We start from the raw sequence: 15947 nt of genomic DNA, 5'->3' as shown, positions 1-15947 counted from the left end.
GAGCACACCGGCCTGTGAATGCTCAACCAAGACACTGTGCTCATCACCCCATCGCACGGTGCCTGACCAGTCACATGCTCGCCATCGTAAGCACGGGGAGTTGGCTCGGTTCTGAATCCTGACTCTGCCACACTCCCCGTGTGCCCCTCCCCCCAAAATGTTTTTGGGGCTGCCTCTCGGGCTTCCTTGCTAGCCATGTTCCCTCATAACACTGCCGCTCTGCTTTAGCTGCTGCCTTCGCCTTCCTCTCTGATTCTACCTGCTCCCACGGCAGGCGATCCTTCCCGGCCAGGATCTCCTCCCACATCCAGGATCCCTTGCCATTCAAAATGTCTTACCATGTCCATTCCTCCTTACCACGCTGCTTGGTCCGTTTGTGGTGGGAAGTTCTGTCACGGCCGTTAAAGGAAGAGGACCAAGGTGCAGCGTGGTGAGTGTACATTTCTCTTTTTATTTGGAAAAAAGACACCAAACAAAACAATAAACACTACAAAAACAAACCGTGAAGCTAAAGGCTATGTGCCCAAAATAAAGTCAACATCCCACAAAGACAGGTGGGAAAAGGCTACCTAAGTATGGTTCTCAATCAGAGACAACGATAGACAGCTGTCCCTGATTGAGAACCCCGACCCGGCCAAAAGATAGAAATGCAAATAATAGAGAATAGAATACCCACCCCAACTCACACCCTGACCAAACCAAAATAGAGACATAAACAGGATCACAAAGGTCAGGGTGTGACAGATGGCAATTTGCATATACTCCAGAATGTTATAAAGAGTGTTCAGATGAATCGCAATTAATTGCAAAGTCCCTCTTTGCCATGCAAATGAACTGAATCCCCAAAAAACATTTCCACTGCATTTCAGCCCTGCGCAAAAGGACCAGCTAACAAGTCAGTGATTCTCTCGTTAACACAGCTGTGAGTGTTGACGAGGACAAGGCTGGAGATCACTCTGTCATGCTGATTGAGTTTGAATAACAGACTGGAAGCTTCAAAAGGAAGGTGGTGCTTGGAATCATTGTTCTTCCTCTGTCAACCATCGTTACCTGCAAGGAAACACGTGACCTCACCATTGCTTTGCACAAAAAGGGCTTCACAAGCAAGGATATTGCTGCCAGTAAGACTGCACCTAAATCAACCATTTATCGGATCATCAAGAACTTCAAGGAGTGCGGTTTAATTGTTGTGAAGAAGACTTCGGGGCACCCAAGAAAGTCCAGCAAGCGCCAGGGCCGTCTCCTAATGTTGATCCAGCTGCGGGATCGGGGCACCACCAGTACAGAGCTTGCTCAGGAATTGCAGCAGGCAGGTGTGAGTGCATCTGCACGCACAGTGAGGCACGCATTTTGGAGGAAGGTCTGGTGTCAAGAAGGGCAGCAAAGAAGCCACTTCTCCCCAGGAAAAACATCAGGGACAGACTGATATTCTGCAAAAGGTACAGGGATTGGACTGCTGAGGACTGGGGTAAAGTCATTTTCTCTGATGAATCCCCTTTCTGATCGTTTGGGACATCCGGAGACAAGGTGACCGCTACCATCAGTCCTGTGTCATGCCAAAAGTAAAGCATCCTGAGACCATTCATATGTGGGGTTGCTTCTCAGCCAAAGGAGTGTGCTCACTCACAATTTTGCCTAAGAACACAGCCATGAATAACGAATGGTACCAACACATCCTCCGAGAGCAACTTCTCCCAACCATCCAGGAACAGTTTGGTAACAAACAATGTCTTTTCCAGCATGATGGAGCACAAACTTCAAGCATTGATTATGCATCAGTCAGGATGTTAATTGACAGCATGCCAGTGCGGATTGCAGAGGTCTTGAAAAAGAAGGGTCAACACTGCAAATATTGACTCTTTGCATCAACGTCATGTAATGGTCAATAAAAGCCTTTGACATGTATGAAATGCTTGTAATTATACTTCAGTATTCCATAGTAACATCTGACAAAACTTTGTGGAAATTAATATTTGTGTCATTCTCAAAACTTTTGGCCACGACTGTACTGTCGATTTAGGGCCAGATAGCACTGCATTTTGCTTTGTGCTTGTGCTTGTGTTTCCCAATAAGCAATGTCGTTTTGTTTTGACTGTGTTGTAATTTGGTTTATCCTGATTGATTGAATGTTCTGGTCCTGAGGCTTCAGTGTGTTAGTAGAACAGGTTTGTGAATTCAGCCCCAGGACCAGCTGGAAGAGGGGATTCTTTGCTCGGCTCTTGGCATTGCAGGGCTTGGTAATGATTTGAGATATGTTTTACTCCCTACACCACTTTCAATAACGTTGTAGAACAGTCCTGTATGCCAAATAGAATCAAATGGTTTTTGGAAGTCGATAAAGTAAGCGTACGTTTTGGTATTATTTTGGTGGACACGTTTATCTATCAGGGTGTGTAGGGTGTAAATATGATCGATCGTGTGGTGTTTTGGTATAAATCCAATTTGGCTTTTACTCAAGATATTGTGCTTATTAAGGAAGTTTAGAACTCTTATAATACTACAGAAAACCTTCCCCAGGTTATTGTTCACACAAAGGCCTCTGTAATTGTTAGGGTCAAATTTGTCTCCGTTCTTAAAGCTTGGGGTTATGAGTCCTTGATTCCAGATGTCAGGGAAATAACCTACACTCAGGATCAAGTTAAACAGTTTTAATATAGCCAAATTGTGCACTAGTGAATTTGAGTATCTCAATTAGGATGCCATCAGGTCCACATGCTTTTTTGAATTTGAGGGCTTGAAGTTTCTTATAGAGCTCCTGGTCAGTAATAGTTTAGTTTCTTATAGAGCTCCTGGTCAGTAATAGTTTAGTTTCTTATAGAGCTCCTGGTCAGTAATAGTTTAGTTTCTTATAGAGCTCCTGGTCAGTAATAGTTTAGTTTCTTATAGAGCTCCTGGTCAGTAATAGTTTAGTTTCTTATAGAGCTCCTGGTCAGTAATAGTTTAGTTTCTGATAGAGCTCCTGGTCAGTAATAGTTTAGTTTCTTATAGAGCTCCTGGTCAGTACTTGGGGAGTCCAGTGGATTTTGATTGTCCTTTCTAGATGTTTCTAATCCCTTCAACGTTTTATGAATGTGGCATTATTCTGTATTTGTATCAATTTGAATGGTGTTGTGGAGTGTTTTAATATGGGTTGTCCATATGTCACCATTTTGTATTGCTAATTCCTCTAGTTTCGATTATTCATTTTTTTCTCCAATTTTGCCAGAAGTTGTTTTTGTTTATGGACTCCTCAATTAGTGTCAGCTGCTTGCTGTTGTACTGGACTTTTTTGGTTCTGAGTGTAAGTTTATAGAGTTTTAAAGTTTCACACTAATGAAGGCATAATTCACCATTATTTGGGTCTTTGTTCTTTTGGTTTGATAGTGTCATATGTTTTTTCCTTATACATTTTACAATCTGCATCAAACCAGTTGTCATCTGTGGTCTTTTCAATTTGTTTTTTTAATCAATTTCAGTTGTGCTTCTTTTGCCGTTTGCCTGAATATATTGTTGATGTTTTTTACTGCTAGATTGATGCTTTCTTTACTGTGAGTGGATGTGGTATGCAGAAAGTTATCTAAGAGCTTTTGGATTTTTGGATTACAGGTTGCTTTCTGGTATTCTTCTGTGCTGTTTTGGGCTCATCTGTATGAATTTCTGATGTTGTACAGCTTACTGGGCTGTGAATGTCTGGTTATTTCCATGTCTGTTCTTTTGAGGAACAAGGTCATTTGGCTGTGATCAGACAGAGGTGTTGGTGGCTTGACGGTGAATGAGCTGAGAGAGAAAGGGGTCAATGTCTGTAATCAAATAGCCTACTGTGCTGTGGTCAAGAGGTGAGCAATAGGTGATTCTCCCCAAAGAGTCCCCCTATAACCCTACCATTAGAAACGCAGGCTTCGACAGCGCTGAAACAGATCCCTTTCGTTTTTGTTGATGGTGTTGTTGTGATGGTGCTGTTGTTTCCATGGGGGAGATGAAGACAGTTAGAAACAGTATGGGCTGTAATAAAGCTGTCCCCTCGTGTGGTCGTTAGATCAGGTAGTGTTCCTGTGCGCGCATTTGTGTCCCCACAGATGAGCACATTTCCCTGGGCCTGGAAATGGCATGTCTCTTCCTCAAGGGTGGGGAATGTCTCCTCTGAGTAATATGGGGATTCTGGGAGGGGATATATATTGCGCAAAGGAACACATATTTTTCTGTCAGTTTTAACCAAATGTAATATTTCCCCATTTTTATGGGATCAATTTGATTTTGTAGTTCGGATTTGTACCAAATGATCAATCCTCCAGAGTCTCTGCCTCTATTGACAGGGCTATGTTTCTGTGATGGCACAATTACCTATCTGTAGCCTGTGGGACAGTGATTGACAATGTCTGCCTTACATGCTTACCAGACCGGACAAGTCGCGTGCGCGTGCGCGAGTGTCACAAAATAAATGTAGAAATCCATGTTATTCAATTATTGCGCCAACGAGCGTCTGCGTTGCCAAGGGCTAAAATATAAATTCTTTCTATTTCTGATGCAGATCGCGCTGAAAGTCCTGCCTCTCCCATCTCCTCATTGGTTTATAGAAGCACTTGCCATCTCCTCATTGGTTATACCCACGTGGGTGATTGAAAGACGAACTGTTTTGCCGGTAGTACTATGAAAGTTTAGATGCTAATCACCATATAAGTTCAACGATGAAAAAGCCTGGAAGGAGGAGACATGATTAGAAACGATTTGGTTGGCCGTTTTATGTGTGGATTAGTCAGAGTAGAGAAACTTGTGCATATCAGGTAAAATAACAACTCAATCCCAGGACAAATTAGCTAGCAACAGCAAGCTAGCTAAATAGGACAAATTAGCTAGCAAGTGCAAGCCCAATTTTTCAGTTTTTGATTTGTTAAAAAAGTTTGAAATATCCAATAAATGTCGTTCCACTTCATGATTGTGTCCCACTTGTTGTTGATTCTTCACAACAAAATACAGTTTTATATCTTTATGTTTGAAGCCTGAAATGTGGCAAAAGGTCGCAAAGTTCAAGGGGGCCGAATACTTTCGCAAGGCACTGTATATTGACTGCCGAACTGGAAATGTCCCCGGTTTTCATTTCAGAAATCTGGTCACGTTAGTGTAAAATAACAGGTTTGTAACAGTCCTGTTGTGTGAGCAGTCGGCAAACAAAGTTTCCGGGTTCTCCATCTGAATCCTGTGTTCCAAATTGATTCTTCCCTTCTCAGATTTGATTTCTGCTGGAAATTCAAAAAGGGGGGGAAAGTCTCTTAGTCTCTGCTGCTGCTGCTAGCACTGCCTCAGTGGCCATGTTGCTAAGGTTAACACAAGTAAACAGTTGGAGCTAGCTAGTAAGCTAGCGAACAAATCTGAATTTAGTTAGCACGATTAAGATGGTATTTTAACTCACACTCTGTCAATCTTTTCCTCCAGTGTTGATCTTCAACTGTACAATTTGATACCTATATATTTGTTGCTAATTTAGTTAAGTTATAAAAGTATGGAGCTGTTTGTCAACATTACTGTCTCTCTCTCTCTCTCTCTCTCTCTCTATCTCTCTCTCTCTCTCTCTCTCTCTCTCTCTCTCTCTCTCTCTCTCTCTCTCTCTCTCTCTCTCTCTCTCTCTCTCTCTCTCTCTCTCTCTCTCTCTCTAGGTGGCTACAGATAAGGACAACGGTATCCTGCTCTACAAGGAGGACCATGATCCTCTAGCCCTGGAGCTGTACCAGGGACACATACGCATCATCTACGACATCGCTAACTACCCGCTGACCACTGTCTACAGGTCAGCACACACACACAGATTAAACAACATTATAATGGGGTAATGGAGGTGAGAAAACAGTGGAGGGGTCATCAGGGGAACTCTGGGAATCTAGTTAGTGTTGCACTAGGGGTTATATCAGCCATAGCACTCCTTGGGACTTGTGAGGATGGGGAAGGAGAGTGGCTGTAATTTGAACCAGTCAGCCATAACAGAGCAGGGGAGAGAGGGTGATTTGAAATCATATTCACTTGATCCTCCCTCAGCTCCAACCCCAGCCCAAGTCTGTCTGATGCGTCATGGCTTCCACCCCGGGAGCGGGGTGGAAGCAGGGCAGGAGTGGTGCCAGAGGGGCCGGGAGTAGGGCTGGAGGGGCCGGGAGTAGGGCTGGAGGGGCCGGGAGTAGGGCTGGAGGGGCCGGGAGTAGGGCTGGAGGGGTCGGGAGTAGGGCTGGAGGGGCCGGGAGTAGGGCTGGAGGGGCCGGGAGCAGGGCTGGAGGGGCCGGGAGCAGGGCTGGAGGGGCCGGGAGTAGGGCTGGAGGGGCCGGGAGTAGGGCTGGAGGGGCCGGGAGCAGGGCTGGAGGGGCCGGGAGTAGGGCTGGAGGGGCCGGGAGTAGGGCTGGAGGGGCCGGGAGTAGGGCTGGAGGGGCCGGGAGTAGGGCTGGAGGGGCCGGGAGTAGGGCTGGAGGGGCCGGGAGCGGGGTGGGAGCAGGGTGGGAGTGGGGCAGGAGGGGCCGGGAGCAGGGCGGGAGTGGTGCCAGAGGGGCCGGGAGCAGGGTGGGAGGGGCCAGGAGTAGGGCGGGAGGGGCCGGGAGCGGGGTGGGAGCAGGGTGGGAGTGGGGCAGGAGGGGCCGGGAGCAGGGCGGGAGTGGGGCAGGAGGGGCCGGGAGCGGGGTGGGAGCAGGGCGGGAGTGGGGCCGGAGGGGCCGGGAGCGGGGTGGGAGCAGGGTGGGAGTGGGGCAGGAGGGGCCGGGAGCAGGGCGGGAGTGGGGCAGGAGGGGCCGGGAGCGGGGTGGGAGCCGGGCAGGAGGGGCCGGGAGCGGGGTGGGAGCAGGGCGGGAGTGGGGCCGGAGGGGCCGGGAGCAGGGCGGGAGTGGGGCCGGAGGGGCCGGGAGCAGGGTGGGAGCAGGGCAGGAGTGGGGCCGGAGGGGCCGGGAGCGGGGTGGGAGCAGGGCAGGGGTGGTGCAGGAGGGGCCGGGAGCGGGGTGGGAGCAGTTTGGGAGTGGGGCAGGAGAGGCCGGGAGCAGGGTGGGAGCAGGGCGGAAGCGGGGTGGGAGCAGGGCGGAAGCAGGGCAGGGGTGGTGCAGGAGGGGCCGGGAGCGGGGTGGGAGCAGGGTGGGAGTGGGGCAGGAGAGGCCGGGAGCAGGGCAGGAAAGGCCGGGAGCAGGGCGGGACTGGGGCAGGAGGGGCCGGGAGTAGGTGGAGGAGCAGGGAGGGAGCGGGGTGGGAGCAGGGTGGGAGCAGGGCGGGAGCGGGGTAGGAGCAGGGCGGGAGCGGGGCAGGATTGGTGCCAGAGTATGCCACTCAGAGGGTGAATGAGCAAGACAAAATATTTAATGGGTTATGTAGGTGCCAGGTGGTGCCAGGTGCCAGGTGCACTGGGTTGTGTCAAGAACTGCAATGCTGCTGGGTTTTTAATGCTCAACAGTTTCCCGTGTGTATCAAGAATGGTCCACCAGCCAAAGGAAGCATTGTGGGAAGCATTGTAGTCAACATGGGCCAGAATTCCTGTGGAATGCTTTTTACACCTTGTAGAGTCCATGTCCTGATGAATTGAGGCTGTTCTGAGGGCAGAAGGGGGGGGGGTGCACTGAATATTAGGAGGGTGTTCTTAATGTTTGGTATACTCAGTGTATATGTTGTAGAATAATGTGCCAGTCTCCAGTGTGATCAATCCGTCTGTGTGACATGAAGCAGAGCCGTAGTCTGGTTGGTAGCCGTAGAGACAGTTGGGCACCATCTGCCCTGACTCCCTCCTTCTCATATCCATGGGAGGGGAGCCAGCTGTGTGGTGGGAACTCTGGCTTCCTCTCTCCCTCTCCCCCTGTGTCTGTGTGTGACTCTCTCTCTCTCTCTCTCTCTCTCTCTGTGTCTCTCAATTCAATTCAATTCAAGGGTTTTATTGGCATGGGAAACGTGTTAACATTGCCAAAGCAAGTGAGGTAGATAATATATAAAGTGAATATATAAAGTGAAATAAACAATTAAAATTAACAGTAAACATTACACATACAGAAGTTTCAAAACAATAAAGACATTACAAATGTCATATTATATATATACAGTGTTTTAACAATGTACAAATGGTTAAGGTATACAAGAGAAAATAAATTATCATAAATATGGGTTGTATTTACAATGGTGTTTGTTCTTCACTGGTTGCCCTTTTCTCGTGGCAACAGGTCTCTCTCTCTCTCTCCCTCTCTCTCCCACTCCCTCTGTGTCTGTGTGTGACTCTCTCTCTCTCTCTCTGTCTGTGTGTCTCTCTCTATGTCTCTCCCTCCCTCTCCCTCTGTGTCTGTGTCTCTCTCTCTATCTCTCCCTCTCTCTCTGTCTCTTCGTCTCTCTCTGTCTCTCTCTGTCCCTCCCTCTCTATCTCTCTCTGTCCCTCTCGCTCTCTCTCGCTTTCTCTCTCTGCTTTCGACACTTTAGAGTCCATGCCCCGATGAATCGAGGCTGAGAGCAAAAGTGAAGGGTGCAATTCAATATTAGGAAGGTGTATTTTGATTTTTAATATTTTGGTATCTGAGTATATGTAGACACTGGTATGGTGCTGGAGATAATGAATAGGAGGTTGAAAGTGGCGGAATTAACCTTTAACATCTGGAGAGAGGAGACAGGAGATAGAGAGGAGGCAGGAGATAGAGAGGAGACAGGAGATAGAGAGGAGACAGGAGATAGAGAGGAGACAGGAGATATAGAGGAGACAGGAGATAGAGAGGAGACAGGAGATAGAGAGGAGACAGGAGATAGAGAGGAGACAGGAGATAGAGAGAAGATAGAGAGGAGACAGGAGAATGTAGACAGGAGGCAGGAGATAGAGAGGAGACAGGAGATAGACAGGAGATAGAGAGGAGATATGAGATAGAGAGGAGACAGGAGATAGAGAGGAGATAGAGAGGAGACAGGAGGCAGGAAATAGAGAGGAGAGAGGAGAAAGGAGAGTATATGTAGACACTGGTATGGTGCTGGAGATAATGAATAGGAGGTTGAAAGTGGCGGAATTAACCTTTAACATCTGGAGAGAGGAGACAGGAGATAGAGAGGAGACAGGAGATAGAGAGGAGACAGGAGATAGACAGGAGACAGGAGATATAGAGGAGACAGGAGATAGAGAGGAGATAGACAGGAGACAGGAGAATGTAGACAAGAGACAGGAGATAGACAAGAGACAGGAGATAGACAGGAGACAGGAGATAGACAAGAGACAGGAGATAGAGAGGAGACAGGAGATAGAGAGGAGACAGGAGATAGACAGGAGATAGACAGGAGACAGGAGATAGACAGGAGATATAGAGGAGACATGAGATAGACAGGAGATATAGAGGAGACAGGAGATAGAGAGGAGACAGGATACAGAGAGGAGACAGGAGATAGAGAGGAGACAGGAGATAGAGAGGAGATAGAGAGGAGACAGGAGAATGTAGACAGGAGGCAGGAGATAGAGAGGAGACAGGAGATAGACAGGAGATAGAGAGGAGATATGAGATAGAGAGGAGACAGGAGATAGAGAGGAGATAGAGAGGAGACAGGAGGCAGGAAATAGAGAGGAGAAAGGAGAAAGGAGATAGACAGGAGATAGACAAGAGACAGGAGATATAGAGGAGACAGGAGATAGACAGGAGACAGGAGATATAGAGGAGACAGGAGATAGAGAGGAGATAGACAGGAGACAGGAGAATGTAGACACGAGACAGGAGATAGACAGGAGATAGACAAGAGACGGGAGACAGGAGATAGACAAGAGACAGGAGATAGAGAGGAGACAGGAGATAGAGAGGAGACAGGAGATAGACAGGAGATAGACAGGAGACAGGAGATAGACAGGAGATATAGAGGAGACATGAGATAGACAGGAGATATAGAGGAGACAGGAGATAGACAGGAGATATAGAGGAGACAGGAGATATAGAGGAGACAGGAGATATAGAGGAGACATGAGATAGAGAGGAGACAGGAGATAGACAAGAGACAGGAGATATAGAGGAGACATGAGATAGAGAGGAGACAGGAGATAGACAGGAGAATGTAGACAAGAGACAGGAGATAGACAGGAGAATGTAGACAGGAGACAGGAGATAGACAAGAGACAGGAGATAGAGAGGAGACAGGAAAATGTAGACAGAAGATGGGAGGAGACAGAAAAGAGGAGGGAGGAGACTGGAGAAGGTAGACAGGAGAGAGGAAACAGGAGAGAGCACAGCTAGGAGAAGATGAGAAGAGATGAGGGAGGAGAGGAGTTCACGTGGGAATGAAGGGCTGCTGGTGAGAGGGGAGAGGAGAGAGCGGTGAGAAAAACAGGAAGGAGAAATGAGAGTGGATGAGGGTGTGCTGGTCAAGTGATGGAAAGGTGGGGGGTGAACCACTCATCTGTCCAGACCTGATCTGGAGAGAATAGGGAGGGAGAGGAGGAGGTAGCAGGGTAGAGGCCTCATTACTATCAGATGAATGCCTGGGTCCTCACTGTGTTCATGTCCTGCCCTTTACCAAATGCCACAGTAATCCCTCTATTAGTTTAAGGGAACTCGTCTGACATTATTCAAGAGATGGAGGGAGAGGAAAAGGGGAAGGGGCATAGAAACATCACAGAAGATTGACCGAGAGTGTTACAGGAGGAGAGAAGGTTAGAGAGGGTTTGATGGGAGCATAGAAACATCACAGAAGATTGACCGAGAGTGTTACAGGAGGAGAGAAGGTTAGAGAGGGTTTGATGGGGAGCATAGAAACATCACAGAAGATTGACCGAGAGTGTTACAGGAGGAGAGAAGGTTAGAGAGGGTTTGATGGGGAGCATAGAAACATCACAGAAGATTGACCAAGAGTGTTACAGGAGGAGAGAAGGTTAGAGAGGGTTTGATGGGGAGCATAGAAACATTACAGAAGATTGACCGAGAGTGTTACAGGAGGAGAGAATGTTAGAGAGGGTTTGATGGGAGCATAGAAACATCACAGAAGATTGACCAAGAGTGTTACAGGAGGAGAGAAGGTTAGAGAGGGTTTGATGGGGAGCATAGAAACATTACAGAAGATTGACCAAGAGTGTTACAGGAGGAGAGAAGGTTAGAGAGGATTTGATGGGAGCATAGAAACATCACAGAAGATTGACCGAGAGCGTTTCAATCTTTACCCAATTCCCTCCCACTCTTTCTAGGTTCAGCCATCCATTGCCACGCCTACACTATTTGTATTGGTAGGTACCCTTCAGAAACCAGTCATTGCCTGCCATGTCACTGTGATTTAGAGCAATGGAGAAGAGCCTATAGAGGGGGTCAAAGTGTCTCTCTCTCTTCTCTTTGTCTTCTCTGCTCCACTCAGCGTCTGCACAAGATGTCTCTTTGTGAGCCGAATGCCATGTTAGAGCTGAGTGGAGCTGAGTCACAGAGGAAAGGTGGAGAGAGAAGAGGACAGGCAGCTTGTGAACAAAGTGGGCCACTGGTAGAGAGAGAGAAACTGGTAGAGAGAGAGAGAGAGAGAGAGAGAGAGAGAGAGAGAGAGAGAGAGAGAGAGACTGGTAGAGAGAGAGAGTGAGACTAGTAGAGAGAGAGAGAGACTGATAGAGAGAGAGAGAGACTAGTAGAGAGAGAGAGAGACTAGTAGAGAGAGAGAGAGACTAGTAGAGAGAGAGAGAGAGACTGATAGAGACAGAGAGAGAGAGAGAGAGAGAGAGAGAGACTGGTAGAGAGAGAGAGGGAGACTGGTAGAGAGAGAGAGAGAGAGAGAGAGAGAGAGAGAGAGAGAGAGAGAAAGAGACTTGTAGAGAGAGAGAGAGAGAGAGAGACTGGTAGAGAGAGAGACTGGTAGAGAGAGAGAGAGGGAGAGAGATAGAGAGACTGGTATAGAGAGAAACTGGTAGAGAGAGAGAGAGAGAGAGAGAGAGAGAGAGAGAGAGAGAGAGAGAGAGAGAGAGAGAGAGAGAGAGAGAGAGAGAGAGAGAGAGAGAGAGAGAGAGAGAGAGAGAGAGAGAGAGAGAGAGAGAGAGAGAGAGACTGGTAGAGAGAGAGAGAGAGAGAGAGAGAGAGAGAGAGACTGGTAGAGAGAGAGAGTGAGACTAGTAGAGAGAGAGAGACTGATAGAGAGAGAGAGAGACTAGTAGAGAGAGAGAGAGACTAGTAGAGAGAGAGAGAGACTAGTAGAGAGAGAGAGAGAGACTGATAGAGACAGAGAGAGAGAGAGAGAGAGAGAGAGAGAGAGAGAGAGACTGGTAGAGAGAGAGAGGGAGACTGGTAGAGAGAGAGAGAGAGAGAGAGAGAGAGAGAGAGAGAGAGAGAGAGAGAGAAAGAGACTTGTAGAGAGAGAGAGAGAGAGAGAGACTGGTAGAGAGAGAGAGAGAGAGAGAGAGAGATAGAGAGACTGGTAGAGAGAGAGAGAGAGACTGGTAGAGAGAGAGAGAGAGAGAGAGATTGAGAGAGAGAGAGACTGGTAGAGAGAGAGACTGGTAGCGAGAGAGAGAGAGACTGGTAGAGAGAGAGAGAGACTGGTAGAGAGAGAGAGAGAGAGAGAGAGAGACTGGTAGAGAGAGAGAGAGAGAGAGACTGGTAGAGAGAGAGACTGGTAGAGAGAGCGAGAGAGAGAGAGAGACTGGTAGAGAGAGAGACTGGTAGAGAGAGAGAGAGACTGGTAGAGAGAGAGAGAGAGAGAGATTGAGAGAGAGAGACTGGTAGAGAGAGAGACTGGTAGAGAGAGAGAGAGAGACTGGTAGAGAGAGAGAGGCTGGTAGAGAGAGAGAGAGAGAGAGAGAGAGAGAGAGAGAGACTGGTAGAGAAAGAGACAGAGAGAGAAACTGGTAGAGAGAGAGAGAGATAGAGAGACTGGTAGAGAGAGAGACAGAGAGAGAGACTGGTAGAGAGAGAGAGAGAGAGAGAGAGAGAGAGAGAGAGACTGGTAGAGAGAGAGATAGACACTGGTAGAGAGGTAGAGAGAGAGAGAGACTGGTAGAGAGAGAGATAGAGCCTGGTAGAGAGGTAGAGAGAGAGACTGGTAGAGAAAGAGACAGAGAGAGAAACTGGTAGAGAGAGAGAGATATAGAGAGACTGGTAGAGAGAGAGACAGAGAGAGAGACTGGTAGAGAGAGAGAGAGAGAGAGACTGGTAGAGAGGTAGAGAGAGAGAGAGAGAGAGACTGGTAGAGAGAGAGAGATAGAGAGACTGGTAGAGAGAGAGAGAGAGAGATAGAGAGACTGGTAGAGAGAGAGAGAGAGATAGAGACTGGTAGAGAGGTAGAGAGAGAGAGAGAGAGAGAGAGACTGGTAGAGAGAGAGATAGAGACTGGTAGAGAGGTAGAGAGAGAGAGAGAGAGACTGGTAGAAATACACTACAGAAAAAGACAGAACAGCACGTCAGAAATCAGCTCACTGTAATTGAAGAATCCATAGAAATTTGAAAAACTCTAAACAAACAACAACACGAAGAGTTATCTATCCAAAACAGAGATGTATGGATAAACCACTTCTCCAATATTTTTGGCTCTATAACAAAGAACAAACAGCAAAAACATATACATGATCAAATACAAATCTTAGAATCAACTATTAAAGACTACCAGAACCCACTGGATTCTTCATTCACATTGAATGAACTACAGGACAAAATACAATCCTCAATGAAATGATCAAATATACAGACCACAATTTCCAATTGGCTAAATTTAAAACAACATTATAAAATCCATGTACACAAACCACAAGTGTGCAGTTAAAGTTGGCAAAAAACACACATTCATTTCCACGGGCTGTGGGCTGCAGCTCCCGGCCTCACCCTACTAGAATCTGAAGTCAGTCTACTGTTTGCTGATGATCTGGTGCCTCTGTCCCCAACCAAGGAGGGCCTACAGCAGCACCTAGATCTTCTGCACAGATTCTGTCAGAACTGGTCCGACAGTAAATCTCAGTAAGACTAAAATAATGGTGTTACAAAAAAGGTCCAGTTGCCAGGACCACAAATACAAATTCCATCTAGATACCGTTGCCCTAGAGCACACAAACATCTATACATATCTCTGCATTTTAACATCAGCACCACAGGTAACTTCCACAAAGCTGTGACCGATCTGAGAGACAAGGCAAGAAGGGCCTTCTATGCCACAAAAGGAACATAACATTTGACATACCAATTAGGATCTGGCTAAAAATAATTGAATCAGTTATAGAACCCATTGCCCTTTATGGTTATGAGGTCTGGGGTCCGCTCACCAACCAAGAATTCACAAAATGGGACAAACAACAAATTGAGACTCTGCATGCAGAATTATGCCAAAATATCCTCAGTGTACAAGGTAAAACACCAAATAATGCATGCAGAGCAGAATTAGGCCGATCCCCACTAATTATTAAAATCCAGAAAAGAGACGTTAAATTCTACAACCACCTAAAATGAAACAATTCCCAAACCTTCCATAACAAAGCCAGCACCTACAGAGAGATGAACCTGAAGAAGAGTCCCCTAAGTAAGCTGGTCCTGGGGCTCTGTTCACAAACACAAACACACCCCATAGAGCCCCAGGACAGCAACACAATTAGACCCAACCAAATTATGAGAAAATTAAAAGATAATTACTTGACACATTGGAAAGAATTAACAAAAAAACAGAGCAAACTAGAATGCTATTTGGACCTACACAGAGAGTACACAGTGGCAGAATACCTGACCACAGTGGCAGAATACCTGATCACAGTGGCAGAATACCTGACCACAGTGGCAGAATGCCTGATCACTGTGGCAGAATACCTGATCACTGTGGCAGAATACCTGACCACTGTGATTGACCTAAAATTAAGGAAATCTTTGACAATGCACAAACTCAGTGATCATAGCCTTGCTATTGAGAAAGGCTGCTGAAGGCAGACCTGGCTCTCAAGAGAAGACAGGCTATGTGCTCACTGCCCACAAAATGAGGTGGAAACTGAGCTGCACTTCCTAACCTACTGCCAAATGTATGACCATATTAGAGATACATATTTCCCTCAGATTACACAGACCCACAAAGAATATGAAAATAAATCCAATTTTGATAAACTCCCATATCTACTGGGTGAAATATCACAGTGTGTCATCACAGCAGTAAGATTTGTGACCTGTTGCCACAACAAAAGGGCAACCAGTGAAGAACAAACGCCATTGTAAATATAACCTATATTTATGTTTATTTATTTGCCCTTTTATACTTTAACTATTTGCACATCATTACAATGCTGTATACAGACATAATATGACATGTGAGTGTAATGTTAACTGTTCATTTGTTATTGTTTATTTCACTTTTGTTTATTATCTATTTCACTTGCCTTGGCAATGTAAGATCCAGATGGGCCCAGACAGAACAGACCCAGACAGAACAGACCCAGACAGAACAGATCCAGACAGTACAGATTCAGTCAGAACAGATCCAGATAGACCCAGACAGAACAGATCCAGACAGAACAGATTCAGACAGAACAGATCCAGATAGACCCAGACAGAACAGATCCAGATAGACCCAGACAGAACAGATCCAGATAGACCCAGACAGAACAGATCCAGACAGAACAGATCCAGATAGACCCAGACAGAACAGATCCAGATAGACCCAGACAGAACAGATCCAGACAGAACAGACCCAGACAGAACAGATCCAGACAGTACAGATCCAGATAGACCCAGACAGATAGCCCCAGACAGAACAGATCCAGATAGACCCAGACAGAACAGACCCAGACAGAACAGACCCAGACAGAACAGATCCAGATGGGCCCAGACAGAACAGACCCAGACAGAACAGATCCAGACAGAACAGATCTAGACAGACACAGACAGAACAGATCCAGACAGAACAGACCCAGACAGAACAGATCCAGATGGGCCCAGACAGAACAGATCAAGATAGACCCAGACAGAACAGATCCAGATAGACCCAGACAGAACAGATCAAGATAGACCCAGACAGAACAGATCAAGATAGACCCAGACAGAACAGATTCAGGCAGAACAGATCTAGACAGACCCAGACAGAACAGA

General features: G+C 46.9%; 1 protein-coding gene across 1 annotated transcript in view; it reads left to right on the top strand.

Annotated features, from left to right (window-relative positions):
* LOC139390668 (slit homolog 3 protein-like) overlaps positions 1-15947 on the top strand; it is a 425054-nt gene that overhangs the window by 388993 nt on the left and 20114 nt on the right. Inside the window, exon 32 of the mRNA XM_071137941.1 lies at positions 5631-5761. Coding sequence (XP_070994042.1) covers positions 5631-5761 — 131 coding nt within the window. The remainder of the gene's footprint in view (positions 1-5630; positions 5762-15947) is intronic.

Source organism: Oncorhynchus clarkii, chromosome 31 (genome assembly GCF_045791955.1).
Source record: "Oncorhynchus clarkii lewisi isolate Uvic-CL-2024 chromosome 31, UVic_Ocla_1.0, whole genome shotgun sequence".
NCBI classification, from domain to species: Eukaryota; Metazoa; Chordata; class Actinopteri; order Salmoniformes; family Salmonidae; genus Oncorhynchus; species Oncorhynchus clarkii.
This window is presented reverse-complemented; position numbering and strand designations above follow the sequence as displayed.